Source organism: Poecilia reticulata, linkage group LG11 (genome assembly GCF_000633615.1).
Source record: "Poecilia reticulata strain Guanapo linkage group LG11, Guppy_female_1.0+MT, whole genome shotgun sequence".
Lineage (NCBI taxonomy): Eukaryota > Metazoa > Chordata > Actinopteri > Cyprinodontiformes > Poeciliidae > Poecilia > Poecilia reticulata.
The window spans coordinates 18,795,707-18,813,203 of NC_024341.1; the positions used below are offsets into that span (position 1 = coordinate 18,795,707).

The window sequence follows — 17,497 nt, forward strand, 5'->3', positions numbered from 1 at the left end:
AGCAACCTAATGTGGAGCCATTTAAAGATTGCAGATTGATTGTGGTAATTTAGAAACTTGAGGCCGTTTGAGTCTTTGAGGTGGACATGCAGAGGCATTAAAATAATTCCTGGTCGCTGAGGCATTGAAAGGCGAATAATGTGATAAATAAAAGGAGCAACTTTCAGAACGACGAACCAGAGGACTGAACTTATAACGAGACTAAATTATTTAATGTTCTGAATCTGGAAAATGAAAAAGTTTGTCATGTTTTTGTTTTTTTGTGTGTGTCTTCGCAGGATGTTTGGATTTCAACGTTTGAATCTTCTGAGGAGTACATTTTAATTTTAATTTTTTTGCCTGAGGATTTTTCACCAGAGGAAATTTGTGGATATCCTGATTTTCTTTTTTTTCCAATCTGAACCACCTGGAGTCCCTGTAGATTTTTATTTTTTTAATCTACAGTGGGTTTTTTCCAGGGTTTTACCCTCTGACTGTCTACATTTGTGTGGCTTTTTGTCTGGATGCCCCAGGATTATCCACAGACTGCAGTTCCTTCTCGGGCCTGCAGGGCGGCAGCAGAGAGCAACGGCCAGCCGCTGGACAGGCAGACCGTCGGCATGAGCGACTTCTGGCACAAGATGGGCTGCTGCGTTGTAGCCAAGCCTCCTCCGGTGAGAAACCAGCACCTCTGGTTCTGATCCACATGGGAAGCCATTTTAAAGTTACACYGTAAAAAATKTACAGAATAAATTTGGTGTAAGTAGTCWGTCATAGAGGMTAAATATGTAGGAGTTCATTTATAAAWKKYMRRRKTYCMARKTWAAWWWTTWAWTTKSMARSYWAMYWWTYMRKTTWMMAAAWWAAAAWTTTWAWWRSYWAAWWWTTWMSYTTWRKTYYWAARSYWAAWWWTTWRKTYMMMAAWWAAWKKTTWRGKYYTWRSYWAAWWMYTWWTTTKRAWWAWWAAWWWTTWRKTWAAAAAWATATTTTGGAGTTAAGTATTTAGTTTGAAAACTAAATATTTATTTAGAAAATAATTAGTTWAAAAAATATTTAATTTGTAGTATTCACAACTAAATGTTTAGTTGAAAATTAAATGTTTAGCTTGGAAATTAATTGCTTACTATCAAATAAATATTTAGTTCTGAACTAAATATTTAGTTTGCAAAAAAATATTTAATTTGTAGATAAATATTTATTTTGAAAACTAAATATTTAGCTCCCACTTAAACATGTACTTAGGAAATTTATATTTTGTGAGAACATATTTTGTTTTAGAAAATAACTTCATGACTTTTTAGTATTCACAAATCAAATATTTGTGAATATTTAATTCCCAAATGTTKTCTTGTGAATTAAATATTTAGTTTGAGACTCCTACATTTGTAAATGTGTCAGTAGCATAGAGGAAAATATGACTTTGAAAAATGAATATCCACATTTTGATTAAACCAAACCAAATTACTGTTCATTATTTACAGTGTAACTTTTAAAAGTTTTTTTTCATAGCAAAACTGCGAAGGAAAACACTTTTTCAAGAAAGTCTGATGATATAAATACATCAGACTTTATATCATTGAGTTGATCAACTCAATGGTTGATCAACCATTGAGTTGATCAAATGGTTAACCATTTGATCAACTCAATGGTTAACCTAAAATAATTTACCAACAATTAGATTGATACACTATTTATTATCACTGAAGATGCACTGAGAAATTGTCTGGTGCCCGTAATCAGCTGATTTTATGCATAACTGGGTCAGATCTGAAACTCTTGGGTGTGGAAATTTTGAAAAAGACTATTTTTAGTTCTGAGGGGAAACTAGATTGTAAATAACGTTTTGTCAGCAGGGTCACGTCGCCCTACAGCCTGAAGTTACAGGAATCTGAATCTGTTGAAACAAAGTTGTTCTTCTTCATCGTTTTGAGGAGCCTATTTCTGGTTATCAGATTATTCTGGATTAGGAAATCCTGGCAGGGTAAGAATTTGCTMMCTCTGCTGGGAATACTCACGGGATTGCTGTTAGTAGTGCTAACGTTGCTAATCAAGCTAATCGCTAATATAACAATACTTAAGATTCCTCCAAAAAACACTTATAACAACCTATTTCAATAGTTCAAACACCAAATAGACCTTAATATCCATTGAAACAGCTGGTGGAAACTAAAGTGGTCAGTAAGGACTGAAGAAGACTAAACTGAAGAAGGACTCCTGTCTGTTTCTTGAGTGCAACATTAGCACTAGAAGCTAAAATGTGCTTCYAGTGCATATTTAGGTGCTAACTGTTGCRGTTCAACCAGTTAGCATCCAGGAAAAKAAACAGCCGATGTTGCCTCAAGTAGCTTTGCACATTGTGTGTTATTTTTAAGAATATTTTATAAAGAACTGCAATAGGTGAATTTTCCACAAATAATTTGGAGTTACGTTCCACAGAAAAAAAACATTCAGGAAAACAGATGATTTGGGTAAATTATAGTTACATTAGTAAATAGTTATCTTATTTGCATTTTTTTCTAATTTCTCCAGTCACGTTATATGAGATTTGTTTATTGCACATCTTAAATGTGCATTTAAAGCCTTGTGTAAAGAATATTTGTGGACGAAATGAGAAGGGAGAAAGCTTTAAAGCTAACTTTACCTGAGCGCTGACTGTYGATTCACCTAAACGARGTTCAAACCTGAAGCATTGTTACTGGATTTGTTCCAACGTGTTGCAGATGTGTCCTCATGATGTCTTCACCAGTGAGAAAACAAAAACAGAACCAGGCTCTCAGTTCCCCCTTTTAAACTTCRTGCCAAAACAGCATACAGTAGTACTGACAGAACCATTTATTCTACAGTCACTGCAGGTGGAAAATATTTAGCTTCTGATGTTTATTAACCTGATTACGATTCAGGTGTTGCTAAGAGAGACAAGAAGAAAACGTGGATGTACGGTTCCATTCAGTCAAATTTCATGCTTTATTGGCATCAATGTCACATTAAAATTGGATTAATAATTGTTTGATTGAATAATTCAATTCMTGTAAGTATCTTTGTCTAGTTTCTAGTGCAAATATCTTGGTACTCTTGAAATAAGACAAAACTATCTTACAAGTAACTTTTCAGTGATAGGAGCTTGTTTTAAGTCAATAATTCTTTAGTATTTATAAAAAGTTCTAGTTCCACTGGCAGATTATTTCACTTATTTCACAATAAACAGGGACTTCGCCGTTACCTAGCAACCCCAGTCAAGCTCAGCACGTCTCCTAGCAACCAAATTCAAGTTCCATTGACAGATTCATTCACTTATTAACATTTTCCCATAAGTAAAATAATCTGCAAGTGGAACTGGAACTTTAAATTTTTTTGACTTAAAACAAGCCCACATCTTTGTCTTATTTCAAGAGTACTAAAATCTCTGATCAACAAACTAGACAAGAAATRCCTAGGAAGAGTTTGGGTATTTGCACTATAAGAGCATGTTGGAGTAACTTATTAACCTGGGACTGAGGGAAGAAGTTGGAATACCGGGAGAGAACTCATGCATTCACATTGAGAACAAACTTCAGCAGAAGAKTAAAASTCAGGACCTTGTTGCAACAGTGATACCAAATGCACCAAAGTGCARCCTGACACAGAAATCTACAATAAATGAAAATGTGTCTACTCAATTTTAGTTKAGAATYGATTAAAGGTGTATTTTGTGCAGATTTCATCTTGGAAAATTACTTTTTGACTAATTGTGCATTCACACCASCCCTGTATAGTCTGCTCTAGTCGAACWCAAGAAARTCCGGTTCGTTTGAAGAGGTGTGAATGTGTAATCGAACTCTGATGTGGACTGAAAAGGTGAACCCTGGTCTGCCTAGAAATCAAGGTCTTGGTTCAATTAAAGTGAACTCTGGTGTGATTCCAATGCATATGTGAATGGAAAGCGGACCGGACACCGCTCAGAAAGCAGGAAGTGAAGTAGAGTGCAGGGATTTCTGGGTAAATACAATCAAAACAAACACGCTAGTCTGGCGCTAGTGGAAGAAATGGTTCGTAGTCTTTTACAAAGACCAAAGAGAAATCCTACAACTACTAAAGTCTGACGTTTTTCCACGTTGTGAAAAAGCAAGTTGTCTTCTTCTCTGGGTTTCATGTCATTTCCTTCAGTGGTTGTTRTTGTTGCAGCACCACCACAGGCGAGGAGGGGAACAAGTTTTCCAAAGTATTTGGTTTGTTTGACAGTCCGGTGTGAAAGTGAACTGCACCAAATGAAAATGTAACAAATGTTGTAACTTGGATTCCCAATTGAACCCAGTCTACTGGACTATCAGGTGTGAAAACAACCTAAATCATTCCAAACCTAATTCAAAACTCCTTTATTAATCCCAAAGGGAAATTAAATATGATTTTATAGCAGCTATCCCCATGGTGACTGTATGTGAATGCCTCACCTGAACTGTAATGTTTAACATGTCAAATAGCTAACAGAGTTAGCGTGGGCCCCTGGCACTATGGGCGTGAAACCCCACCACATGTACCTTCACACTGAGCGTAYAGACACGGTGCACGCTGGCRGTCCTGGGAGGAAGTTCTGCTCTGCGCTGGTTCCCTCCAGGGACCTCCTCCCTCCTTCCTCCGCCTGTATTTTTAGAGTTTTCTGTTTGTTCCATTGTAGCGCTGCAACAATACACCTTTAACAAACACACAGCAGCCAGCAGGGACTTCACTCTGGAACCAAAAATAGCCGTTTCTCTTTGAGGATCTGGACGGTAAAACTGCAGCTGTTCCAGAAAATGATGTAAAGGAAATTAATGTTTTATCAGACATGAGAAAAAATAAGATTGTCTGTGTTAGTCATCATTTCAAGCTTTCTTTTTTTGTTGCCTCTAAATACATTTTCAAATATTTTTTCTCTAGTTTTTAATGCAAATATCTTAATACATTTGAAAAAAGACAAAACAAACTTACAAGTGACATTTTAGAGAGTGAATAATTCTTCAATCTTGATGAAAAAGTACRGATTATTTCATTTATAAAATGGGAAAATGTCTTGTAATAAGTGAAATAATCTGCATGTGGAACTAGAACTGGTTGCTAGGTGACGGGCTAAGCTTGGCTGGGGTTGCTAGGTAACGGCTCAATGCCAGTTGACTGTCAGTGTAACCAGTATTTTTTTAAATCAATATGAATTAATTATTTACTTAAAAACGTTGCTGTTTAGCAACACATATGTTGCTAAAAAGTTACTTGTAAGTTAGTTTTTGTTTTATTTCAAGTGTACTAAKATATTTGYACCATGAAGTAGATCAGAAGTAGGTTGGATTTTGTGTTTTTGCAGTGTATATGTCTTTCTTACTCTTAAACAAYCCTTTTTGTCCATTTGAGTCATTTTTTTCAGTTTCAGTTTTGCATCTTTTCCTTTCAGTTTCATTTTGTAATATTATTGATGGGTTTTATTGCAATTTGCACCAAATATTTAGTGATTTTAATTGTTTTTACCTYTCTGTGGTTTGTAAAATTGGTAACTGACTCACACTGGGGGATTCACTGTGAGCTGTTACAGGCAGTAAAGTGGCCTGCAGTCAACACTATTTGTTTGTCGAACAGCTGATGGAGTTCAAACATAACATAGGACCAGGATCAGCTCCAAATGTCTGTGACGTGCTTTTATTTTGAAATTCCATCTTGTTCCTTTGATGTTGGTGACTCAGATTACGTGAYGATGATATTTGGGGTGAAGAAGAAGCAGCTGTTTATCAGSCCAACACAAAGGTTGCCAGGAGAGACGTTTTCCCCTCCGCTCCACTTTAATTGCGGCGACTCTGTGTTGCGTAACATAAACTGCTCCAGGATTAGATTAGGCCTCAGTTTGTTGAATCTTAAAGCATACTGCTGCCATTAAAATCTGGCAAAGTCGCAGCTGTGTGAGCAATCCCAAGGTTTTGCTAAATGACCACAAGTAAATCTGAAACAGAGAGCTTCACCAAAGCAAGGAGGGTTTGTGTAACTGTTGAGCTGAAAGTTGCAGCTCCTCGTTGCTGCAGCACCTCAACCCAACTCTCATGTCCTGATGAAATTAAGAGCAAAATTCCTCCCAGTTTGTCCATCAGCGCTGCCCGGTTGCTTTTTTTTAATTACTGTTGCCATGGCGGCAGCTGTAGCTGTGGAGGAGGACGCGTGTAGGCCGAGCGGTGAGTCACTCCCAGCTGGTTGAAGCCGCTGCAGTGTGTGGTCCGAGTCTCCATCTCAGAAAACTTCCCCTGTTTTCTTCAAACATTTGGAACCGCTAATGAAATTAAGAGGGACAGCATTATGTAAGAGCTTGACATCATGTCGTAATGTTACTCCCTCATCGAAAACATGCCTGCAGCGTCAAAACATTTCTGAGAAATCTGTTGGTCTCCATGGCAACCACTCAGCTGCGCAAAACGCCGGGGTGGATCTAGCTCCGCCTTCGAGTCGCAGCTCCTCCTCGCAGCTAACGAGCTTCCCGTCCTGCCCCACTCGGCTCCTTCAGACTAGCCAGCAGCAATTGGCAAACACCTGGTGGGACTGCTGAGCTTGTTCTCAGTGCAACGCTGGTTTAAAGGGGTAACAGAGGAACGACTTCCTGAGGGCTGAGTATCAGAAAGAGCAGGAGTTTTTAAAGAGACAGGGGCCCAATTTCAAGTCAACTTAATTTTGTAACACAATACTGCCCCTTAATATCAAGGTTAAACTAAATGATAAAATACTATAAAGCAGCAGGTGTAACAGGGGTGCAAGCCCCTTCAGCCCTGGTCTTTCTTATGCATTTTCTTTTTTCTCAGCCATTTTTTGCATTTTCTTCACATTGTTTTATTTGTGGGTTTACTTTCCTCTTGAATCTCTTCTTGCGCATTGATAAACCAGTTTCTGACCAGTGTATCTGCACCATTTTTTAAACTTACATTGTGTGAAATGATCCTGCAGCTCCTCTCCCTCCTGCACTCTTTAAGGCTTGTCGCCTCGCTTGTGTTCACCCATCACTTGTAGTTCTGCTGTGTTACATAAAAGCTCTGGATAATCCCGAGCATAAGCCTCTTAAATCACATCTAAATGGTTCTGATTGCGGCTTGGATGTGTTTCCACACAGCGGGGTTTACTGGACTTCGGGAGGCGAACGAGGTTTTAATGAGGGGTTTCATTGGCTGATTCCCAAAATTCCCAGTGTCACTGAATGCACCAAAAGGAGCTGAACTCTGAAGGAGCCTTGCACTGAAACCTAATTTCAGGTGTTGGATGTAATTTCTGAAGTAAAATCTGTTGTAATCGCTGCTTTGAAGTGTGTGGGGTTCCTGTTTGATCGCGGAGGCCTCCTGGTGTTTTTCCTTTTCCTCCGTCTGTTGCGTCACGTTTTGTTGTTCCTACATGATTCAGTGGGGTGATTTGAGACTGAGAGTATGTGGACATGTGGAGACACATCAGGGACAGACCATCGGAGGAACAAAAGAGACGCATCAGAAAGATATGAAAGTATTTCAACATCACAGTCGTCACATTAGGGCAGTGGTCTGCTACACTGCAAAAAATCCTACCAAGTAACTGGTCTAATTCCTAGTACAAGTATCTCAATACACTTGAAATATGTATTTCATATCAACATTAAGAAATCCTTGACTTAAAACGATCTCTTTATCTTGCTGAAAACTTAGTTGTTTTTTTTATTTCAAGCGTATGAAGATAATTGCACTACAAACCGGACTCAAATACCTGTTTTTGCAGTGCACCTGTTGCTCCAGAGCCACATGTGGCTCTTAAGAACCAATAAGGAAATATTTTTGATTATGGATGCAACAAGAAACAAGAGCTGCTCTTTAAATACTTRCGCAAAATTTCATTTGTTCTAAAATCTGAAAATAGAAAATAATTTTAGTTTAATTTTGTTTGACTTCCATAATGAAACATTTTATGTTGCACTGCAAAAACACAAAATCTTGGAGAAGAGTGAGAATTAAAATAAATGCAGAGAAAACAAAAGTATCATAGGCATTAAAAATTGAGACATCATTTAAAGAAAAGACACAAAATAAAACYGAGCGATGACAAAAAGGCACATAAAATAAACTGCTGTTTCCATTAACACCTATAAAGATACATGCACTGCAAAAATGTAAAATCTTACCAAGTATGTTTGGTCTTGTTTCTAGTGGAAATATTTTAACACGCTTGAGATGAGATAACTTACAAATCACTTTTCAGCAAGATCTGAGCTTGTTATATGACAAAAATGTATTAATATTGCTAAAAAATAAAAATACTGGTTACTTACACTGACAATTAACTGGCACTGTGCCGTTACCTAGCAACGCCAGCCATGCCCAGCCCGTTACCTAGCAACCAAATTCTAGTTCCACTGGCAGATTATTTCACTTATAACAAGACATTTTCCCATGTTATAAGTGAAATAACAGAACTGGTACTTTTTTATGAATAAATATTAAGGAATAATTTACTCGTAAGTCAGTTTAGTCTTGTTTCTAGTGAACTATGATGATTGCTCCGGAAACTAGGCCAAAAATACTGCAGTGCAGAGCAACAGGTGCACTGTCCACGTTGTCTATTTCCTTTTAACCTGTTTTCAGTTAAAACCCTGTTATTGTGTCTTTAATGACATTTAACSATAATTTCTGTCTCAAAATGTCCTTTCTCCTTCAGATCCATTGTTGATTTCTCTAAAGTGAAAAATCTCTTGTCTCTGTGTAGAAGAAGAACAGGAGGAAGATCGACCGTAGCATGATCGGCGCGCCGACAAACTTCATCCACCTAACGCACATCGGCTCYGGGGAGATGGGAGACGGCCTGCAGCCGGTGAGATGGCAGCTCCAATCTCTGAGCCTGACCTTTACGGTTTAACTCAGAGGAGAAAGTAAAAGTAAACCTGTGCAGCTTCACGGCAAACGGAGACGGCCAGGCTTCAGTCCAGCATGAGGACAGAGGCGCTCTCTGTGAGCGTGGGTGTCAGGAAGTGTCTTGTGGCACTGCATCCTTCCTGCTTCTATTTTGGCTTTTCTGCCTCACATCTGGCATGTGGAAATCTGCATGGCAGTCACTGAGGTCGTCCTGGACCGGCCTAGAAATYCTGCTCCAGTGTCGTTTGGTGTGAATGCAAGAATACATCAGACTAATGGCTGAGTTTTTCCACCTGAAGTTTACTTAAAGGGGATTTCTGTTGGCGAAATTTACTTTTTATATTTCCATTTTCGTCTCCACTGCTTCTAAAAATGGACCAAAACCTTAAAAAAACAAAAAAAACAGCCATTTTATTTTGACATAAATTGATGTTTGTTGGTGTTGGGAAAATGAGCTGTTTCAAAAATCTCTTGAATGTTAAGTGAGAATTGACTTGCACACTGCAAAAACACAAAATCCTACCAAGTAATTTTGCTCTAGTTCCCAGTGAAAATAATTTATTACATTTGAAATAAGACAAACTTTTCAGCMAGATCTATAGGCTTGTTTTAAGTAAATAATTCCTTAATACTGATGAAAAGGTTCTAGATCTATTGGCAGATRAATTAACTTTAACATGGGAAAATGTCTTGTTATAAGTTAAATTATTTACCAATCGAACTGGAACTTTTTCATCGATTYATAAGGAATTTTTTTACTTAAAACAAGCCTCTATATCTGGCTAAAAATGTACTTTTAAGTTAGTTTGTCTTATTTCAAGTTTGCTAAACTATTTTTACTAGAAACAAGAGTAAAATTGTTTGGTAAGATTTTGTGTTTTTGCAGTGCAGTGCACCGTTACTTAGCAACCCAAGCGGAACTCCTACACTTTTGATCAGTGCTGTACAATGGCTGCTGGAAAAGACGAGCGTTTTATCGTTGGCTTTTCATCCAGAAACCACTTGCTGCATTCTTGTTAAAATATTCATGATGAACAATTAAATGAATCATTATTTTAGATAATCTAAACATATTTATTCYTTCATTTATGTCTAAAATTAACTTCTAAATAATAGATGTATATTTTCKTTTGATGAAAAGTAAGTGTTCAATTTGCTTTTAATGAGTTAATATATTTTATCTTACTAATTTATAAATTTTTATTTTAAACTAACATGCATTATCTAACTTGCTTTCCATAATAACTGGTTTTTTCTCTTGTTTTTATCGTTATCCCTTCCTGTGAGAATAGTTTAATGTGCTGTGTGTCTCCTGTCGGGTGTGACTAAGTGTTTTTCTTGTTTTTTTTAACAGTCAGGGTCTGTTCAGGAGCAGATGAGGTCTAAAGGCCCCAACATGAACTGCAGGAACAGCCTGTTATAGCCGGTAAGGACACAACTCTCACTCTGAGCAGAAAAAACAGAGCAGATTAATGTTGGGTAACTCAGTCTGTGTTACAACCTGCAAAACTGTCGAAAGCATTGTGACTGTGAAACCTTATGATTCATTATTTGTTCAGTAACTCTGACCTTGGATGRCGCTCAGTCTGATCACAGCCGTGTGTCTTTTTGGCAAAATGTTCCTAATTTTTAACCATTAGATATTATTTAGATCCCCAAAATTAAATATTAAGCAAAGTATTAGGAACTGAAGGCTTCAGTGACCATTTTTGCGGCTGCAGGACAAAACAGCTCTCAGGAAAGAGTTTCTATAAAAACGCTGAAAACTCAAAATATTTTACACATTCAGATAAAATTTGTATGTCCTCTGTGACTCTTTTGCAGAACTGAAGCCAAATTACAGCTTATTATTAAGCATAAGCTAGCGTTAGCACTGCTAGCCACCACAGGAATTAAAAAAAGGTCATTTAAAGCTCCGATTGTCATTTAGTTAAAACATCTACACAGAATCTGAGTGTTATTGCACCRGGTTAGAGCAGGATAGAGGTGAAACAGCAACACAACTAAAATCCGAGTCATTATTTATCATTCCGGTTTAGAACACAAGCTAATATTAGCATMAAAGCTAGCWGCTACTTACTACARAACTGGTTGTTTAAAATTATTTTGTTGCTATAAAATACAACAGAAATAAAAAAATAACACAGCAAAAACCTTATTTCACTCATCATTCCTGCTTATGTTCAAGCTAACAGTTTTGCAGTAATATTAGCGTTGTAGTGCTAGCTACATGCTACATGGGGTTGGAAAGTTGTTCATTTTGTGCAAAAAATGTAAGTCATGTGGAAAAAAGATGTAATATTGCTGTCGATGTCAACTTTCCTTTGTGTTTGAAAACCAGAGTAGTAAAGCCTCCTCTGACRAATGTTTGCATAACAATCACGTAAAAAGCCAATGCAACATCTWCTTGTTTTTAATTTTGATTTACACACAAGAACTGCCCTGTTTTGTGTGTGGGAAATATTAAACCTCTAAATGCCTTGATATTAATTAAATGATAWACATTTTCATTGTTTAAAAATGTAAAATTCATGTCTCTAGTTCCTTTTGACTTATCAGCTCTTACAYAGATTGAGGATCAACTTCCTCTTGGATTATGACTCTAATGGAGTAAATTACCTGTATGCTGACTACACATTAAACGATTTAATTTGAAGTCTCTGGGTCTCTTTGTTTTCAGGATTGTATTAAATTGACTCAGACCAGCTGACTGACCTCCTCCGCACTCTGAACCTCTGAGCCTGTCCTCCATCATCCAGCCGACGGCTTCATCACCTGCTGCCCTGCTGAAGCAACACTGAGCAACAGTGGCACCTACATGTTAAAATTATACAGCAAATGTMATAATCATAATAATGTTCATTGTTTCTTTTTTTCACCCTGGTCAGGTYTGAAAGTAGGGAGCCAGACAGGAATTGTACGCATTTTGTTTTTGGGTGGTARATKTGGCACCAGGTCTTTCATCAGTATTAAATTAGACATAACTTTTATTGTATGATCAAAWAAAATCCAAGCAGGAATATATATAAGAACAGCATTTAACTGCTGGTGATTCTAAATTTTCAAAATATTTTATTCTGCTGAACTCTTACACTGCAAAAACGCAAAATAGACCAAAGTATTTCTGGGTCTAGTTTCTAGTTCAAATATCTTGGTACACTTAAAATAAGACAAAACTACCTTTCAAGTAACTTTTCTTTAATTCTTTCAAATTGTTTTTGTTGGCATATTATTTCATTTTTACCTAGGGGGGGGAAAATAATGTTCGAACTGAAATAATCAGTGGAACTAGAACTTGGTTGCTAGGCGACGGGCTTGGCTGGCTGACTGGCGTTGCTAGGTAACAGCGCAGTTACCGCCTGTTGTTCGTGGGTCTAGTAGGTTCCCATCAATATTAAGGAATTATTSACTTAAAACATGTTAGTTTGTTGCATTTCAAGTGTGCTGAGATATCAGTAGAACAACAACACTTGGTAAGATTTTGTGTTTTTGCAGTGTATTATTCAGCACCTGGTGTTTTGCCCTCTGCTCCCCAATGTTAGACATCTGATGACATCATTGGACTTCATTTCCCAGAATCCTTCAGGTTGGTCGTCACCATCTGGGTGCTCAGTGACGACAGACTCTTGTTTTAAGGAGACAGGAAAGTCCCTTTTTTTATTTTTTTTATTTTTGCTACACTGGACTGGAGTGTGTGTGTGTGTTGAGGGGGAGGAGTGTAAGTRTGTGTGTGTATGTTTTAATATCTGAACATTGTGAGGAACTTCAGTAATTTTATTTGTGGACATTTATGGTAAGTCCCGGCCTCTGTTTTTAGAGAAACAAATGTGAGGCCATGGGACTTCATGATGTCAGCAGAGGTCCTACAAAAAGGTAGAAAAGATCGCAGACATGTGAATGTGTGTGTCATAGTGTTCCCAGTTTAGTATAAACAACCCACATGTCTGCAAGTTCTCTTTTAATCTTTGTTTTGCTCTAAAAAAAGAAATGCTCGGCCTGCTCCAGTGTTGGCTCGGGACGAGAGAAATGTTTTTCGGCCATCACTGTTTAAGATGTTTCTAGTATTTTAAGACATTTCATGCTGCACCTGGTAGCGGACGTAGAGTTTGACTGCTTTATGTTGTGAGTGCTTGACTTAAAAGAAAATCTGTGTTATTTGTAATTTTATGCTGTTTTGGGGGATTTMATGTGTGATATTTGTTGAATTTATATTGCTCGTTTCTTTGGTATCTCACCCCATCCTGATTATCTTATTTTGCTTATTTAGATTTTTGTTTTAGATTTTAGGCTTTTAATTTTTTACGTGTCAAAATTTCTGTATTTCATGTCTTGAGCAAAGTTTTAAACACTTTGAGATATTGTGAAACTGAAACTATTTTGAGACACTTTGAGMTATAATATTTACTTCAGATGATTTTTTTTAAAAAGCAAAATATATTAAATTTGTTCCAGTTTAATGCTTTTTGGTTAATCGTTTGTTAATTACAGCACTTTGTAAGAATAAAATCTTGTGCAGTGCCAAATAAAACTGTACAGTCCCTTTGAAAAGTATTTTTGAATAATTGAAAGACATTTATGTAAACATTTTATACTTTTCTTTTATATTTTGTACCTACATCAAGGTCCAAACGTGTCAACAGCTCATTGAAACACCATAAAGACACAGAGAAGAGGAATAAAATATGTGTATGTTCACTGATTGTCATGTCACTAAAGTTCTTATATTTTCAAAGTATTAAACCTTCACATATTTAATGGGAGTGAAAATCTAGACTTGTTACAAATTAAACATTCGGTGATTTTTAATTTCTGGTCCAAACATGTAATTAAACAACGCAGAAAAGAGAAAACTATAAATACTTGGGAGACTTTTATCATTTCCATAGGAGTGCAGTTCAATATTATTTTCCTTACAAAATAATATTCAATTGAAGACGAAAAGTTTCTTAGAACTGAATGAGTCCSTGCTGTAAAAGTTTTTGAATAATACAATAATTATTAGGCGTCACACTGTTTTGGAGGAACATGGAAATGGAGAAACTAACACATTTACAACCAAATCTTCCATTAGCATTTATGTTAGCATATGAGCTAGCATTAGCATGACTAGCTGCTACAAACAGAACATTTTGTGGTCGTAATAAATCAGAACTGTTTTTTTAATGTTTGCTTTTAAACATTTCAGCAGATAATTACAGGGTATTTAATAATTGTTGATATTGCAGTACAACATAGCTATCACAGGAAATTGGAAAAGTTGTAATTTAAAAGCCTCGTTAGCCACTGCTATAAAAGTGGTGAGCTGAACCTGTGAAAAAGGGTTTTTTCGCTATGCCATTGCAATACAGATGGACAAAAATAAAAACAGCTGAAACTGAATCTATATTTATTATTCCTGTTTCCACGATAGCTTCAAGTTCAGCTGACATATTGAGCTAAGAGCTCATGAAACAGAACTATTGTCAGTAAGTAAAGGTGTCCTTTGATAGAGTCCCTAATAYAGACTTAAATGTTTTGAAGATCAATAGAACTGTTGAAGTATGGTGAGCTCATCTCCGTCTGACCGGTTTGAATTTGTTCATATTAATGACAAAGTTTCCTCACACTCCGTTGTTAGTTATGGAATACCTCAGGGCTCGATGCTCGGGCCACTACTCTTTATCTGATCCACTAAGTAAAATTACTAAACAGCTTTGGATACATTTCTACTGCTAACAATACTGAATGTTAGCTTATCATTCCTGTTGGCATAAAATCTTCTCATGTAAGTGCTGTAGCACAGTCAGCTACAGTGGGTACTTAGAAAAGCAGAAGTCTCCTAATATGTTTTTTTTTTTTTGCCAAGTGTCGTGGTTTGCGACTTTTGATTTTAGACATAATTAGCAGTTGCTAGCTAGTTTTGAATATTGCTGAGTTTTCTAACTCCTTAAATTATATTTTAAAAGTTAAATCAGAAACAAAAACAAAAATATATGCGGTAGTACTCCAAAGTGATGAATGTATCGATAACTTACCTGGGGGAAAGTCCCTGGTTTCCATGGAAACCACTGAGTCACKGTGTTTCTCTCCATCTCTGCTGTAGTCATAGCAACCGTCCACTTCCTCCCAGCGGTTGACACAAGCGATGGTGAATTTCCGCTGAAGGGAAAATCTGATTCCTCTCGCTGTGTGAGTTTAGAAATGGCCTCTTATGTTCCTTTTATGGCTCACAGAGACTCTTAATCCAAGTTTTCACCCAAAACCTGCGTGTGTGAAACAGACCTCGAAGCCTCCCGTTAAAATTTTTAAGGTTTTACAGAAGTATTTAAAGAGTCCTCAGCTCAGATGCCTGAACTAATGCAATAAATAGCTGGAATACTTTTGGCTGCGTATTGCAGAGCATTTGGGATCGGCCCATTTGGACGCCACATGTGAGTTTGAAGGTTCTTCCCAGGCTCCTTCAGCCTGCAGAACAAACGGATGAAAAGTTTTCACATTTATGCCGACCTTTTGTCCTCGTCTCCATTTCCCCCCCTCTGATTCGTGGAAACTTTAACCTGTTCTCTGGCTGCTGAAGTGTAGTTCCTTTTGTTTATCTCGACCACAGTTTCTCCCTTCCTGTTCCTCTTCCTGTTTGGTTCCCATCCACTCTTACAGTCCAACAACACTGGAAAACACTTTCCCCTTTGGACTCACCTTAAAGCAGAAATATGATGCTTATCTCTTCCGTCATTATTATGAAACCATCCATGTGCTTTTTGTTGTTTTCTAAAATACTATCGATATTGTCAGAAGGTCACATATCATTGATACACGACTATTGATCACAAAATTCAGAATCAGTCCAAACCAGAAATGAAAAATATGTTTACATGCTTAGAAAACATCCAGATGATCAACTAAAATGTATTATTTTATGAATGATTTGACATCCCCCCAAAAAAGCTGATTTCTGTCAGTCTTTGCGTGTTAAATGTGTTTTTAAACAATCTAAAAAACTTAACTGGTTTCATCTGAAGGCTCGGCTTTGAGGTGTCCATCAAATTTGAACTACTAAGCACACAACATAGGACTGGACAATAAATCAATAACAATACATGTAATCAATAATCATAAATAATAAAATACAATATTCAGTATAGCCTCACAGCATTCTGGGGGATGTAGGCAGAGGAAAGACTTCAGCAGCTCAACCTCTAACAGCCAGTTTAAGCTAAGTTGGTGGAATCAACTGACTCGCTTCGCTCTTTGGTTGCCTAGCAACTCACTCATTCTTTGGTTGCTTAGCAGCAACCTGCTGTGTAACCAATGCAGTAGCAGTTTAAGGTTCCCCCACGGCGCCTCATAACTGCTGAAAAAAAAAAAAAAAACGAGGTGGAGTGAAACTGTGAATAAAAGAGGAAAGGTTTGGCTTATTTCAGATATTTAATACAAAAATCTAATCAATAATTATCGATGTTGACCAATATGAAACTCTTATATTACAATATGTTTTACAGTCATAATGTCAAGCTCTGACAAAACAGATATTAAAAGTTGTTCCAGTGACGGCCTGCTAATTTGGTTTTGGTRGATTTGAGGAAAAAATTAAAACATTTTATTCCTCACCAAGTTAAACTTTTGAGACTTTATCTGAGCTCAACAAACATAAAAAAGAAGGTTGTATTGTTATTTAAAAAATCAGCTGAAAGGCAAAATTGTTGAAATATAATATGATTTTTTTTTATCGTTATCAAATCTCAGTTGCCAGTTCAGTATATCATCAAAATACATCAAATGTTCCCCTTGATTACTTTACATCATATGCAGTGATTGTGTTGTATTTTGAACGGGGGGTTTGTGTGTAACTGATGGTAATTTTTTTTCTTTTTTTTTGTATTTTCAGTTTTTGTTTTGTTATGTAACCTGTTCCTCCTTGACAGGACCGGACCCACAGAGTGACTTTATTCTCCTTATGTAATAAATGTCTCATGGGGGCTGAATAAATCTGCTGTTTTCTCCTCCGTCTCTCTGCATCTCTGTGGTGAAAGTCTTCTATTTTAACACCACAATATTTTAGCGAGTGTGGGCAGTAACAGAGATGATATGCCAGAAAAAAACAACAACATTGTGCCAGTTTTAAATTCTTTAGATATGACTAAATAAAACATTTGAAAGCTGAGACTTTCCTAATTGACAGGAAGTCACTGTAACGTATTCATGGCACTGGAGTTTTGGAAAACCTGCTTCTAAATAAACAGTTGATCATAGCAACTTCATAGCCATAAATATTGTATCCCAGCATATTTTAACAACAGCAGAACCATAACCTGCTGCAGCGTTTTTCAAAGTGGGGGCCGCAGTCCCATGGAGGGTCGCCAGAGRGCGCTAAGAGGGGCTCAAAAAGTTGGAGGGAAGATGAGAAAAAGAAAAATGCTTAAACAAAATATTGTCACCAAATGACAAAAAAGAGATTTAGCTCATTATTTTATGAGGGTGATATTGATTCTACTAAAGTTTTTACCATAAATTTTTAATTACAAAGTTTTTCTGATTAGTTTTTCAAACATTATTTTAAAAATATATAAACTAGAATTGCTTCTTGAAATGTTTTTAGCTATGCTCATCTTTCTGATTGGTTGTAGTTAAATTTATTAAGTTACATTGCTCCTCAAGCTAGCACAGCTAGCATAAAATGGAAACATTTCTGACAA

The 17,497-nt window shown here is 36.7% G+C and overlaps 1 protein-coding gene and 1 long non-coding RNA gene across 2 annotated transcripts in view; one reads left to right on the plus strand and one right to left on the minus strand.

Annotated features, from left to right (window-relative positions):
- Window positions 1-11,828, plus strand: part of cdc42se1 (CDC42 small effector 1) — a 25,234-nt gene extending 13,406 nt beyond the window's left edge. The window contains exons 2-5 of the mRNA XM_008422254.1: window positions 279-653; window positions 8,680-8,784; window positions 10,180-10,251; window positions 11,506-11,828. Of these exons, the coding sequence (XP_008420476.1) occupies window positions 504-653; window positions 8,680-8,784; window positions 10,180-10,248 (324 nt within the window). The 5' untranslated portion in view covers window positions 279-503 and the 3' untranslated portion in view covers window positions 10,249-10,251; window positions 11,506-11,828. The remainder of the gene's footprint in view (window positions 1-278; window positions 654-8,679; window positions 8,785-10,179; window positions 10,252-11,505) is intronic.
- LOC103472549 (uncharacterized) overlaps window positions 1-15,946 on the minus strand; it is a 17,888-nt gene extending 1,942 nt beyond the window's left edge. Inside the window, exon 1 of the long non-coding RNA XR_001777117.1 lies at window positions 14,840-15,946. This is a non-coding gene — a long non-coding RNA (uncharacterized LOC103472549). The remainder of the gene's footprint in view (window positions 1-14,839) is intronic.
- Window positions 15,947-17,497: the final 1,551 nt, after the last annotated feature.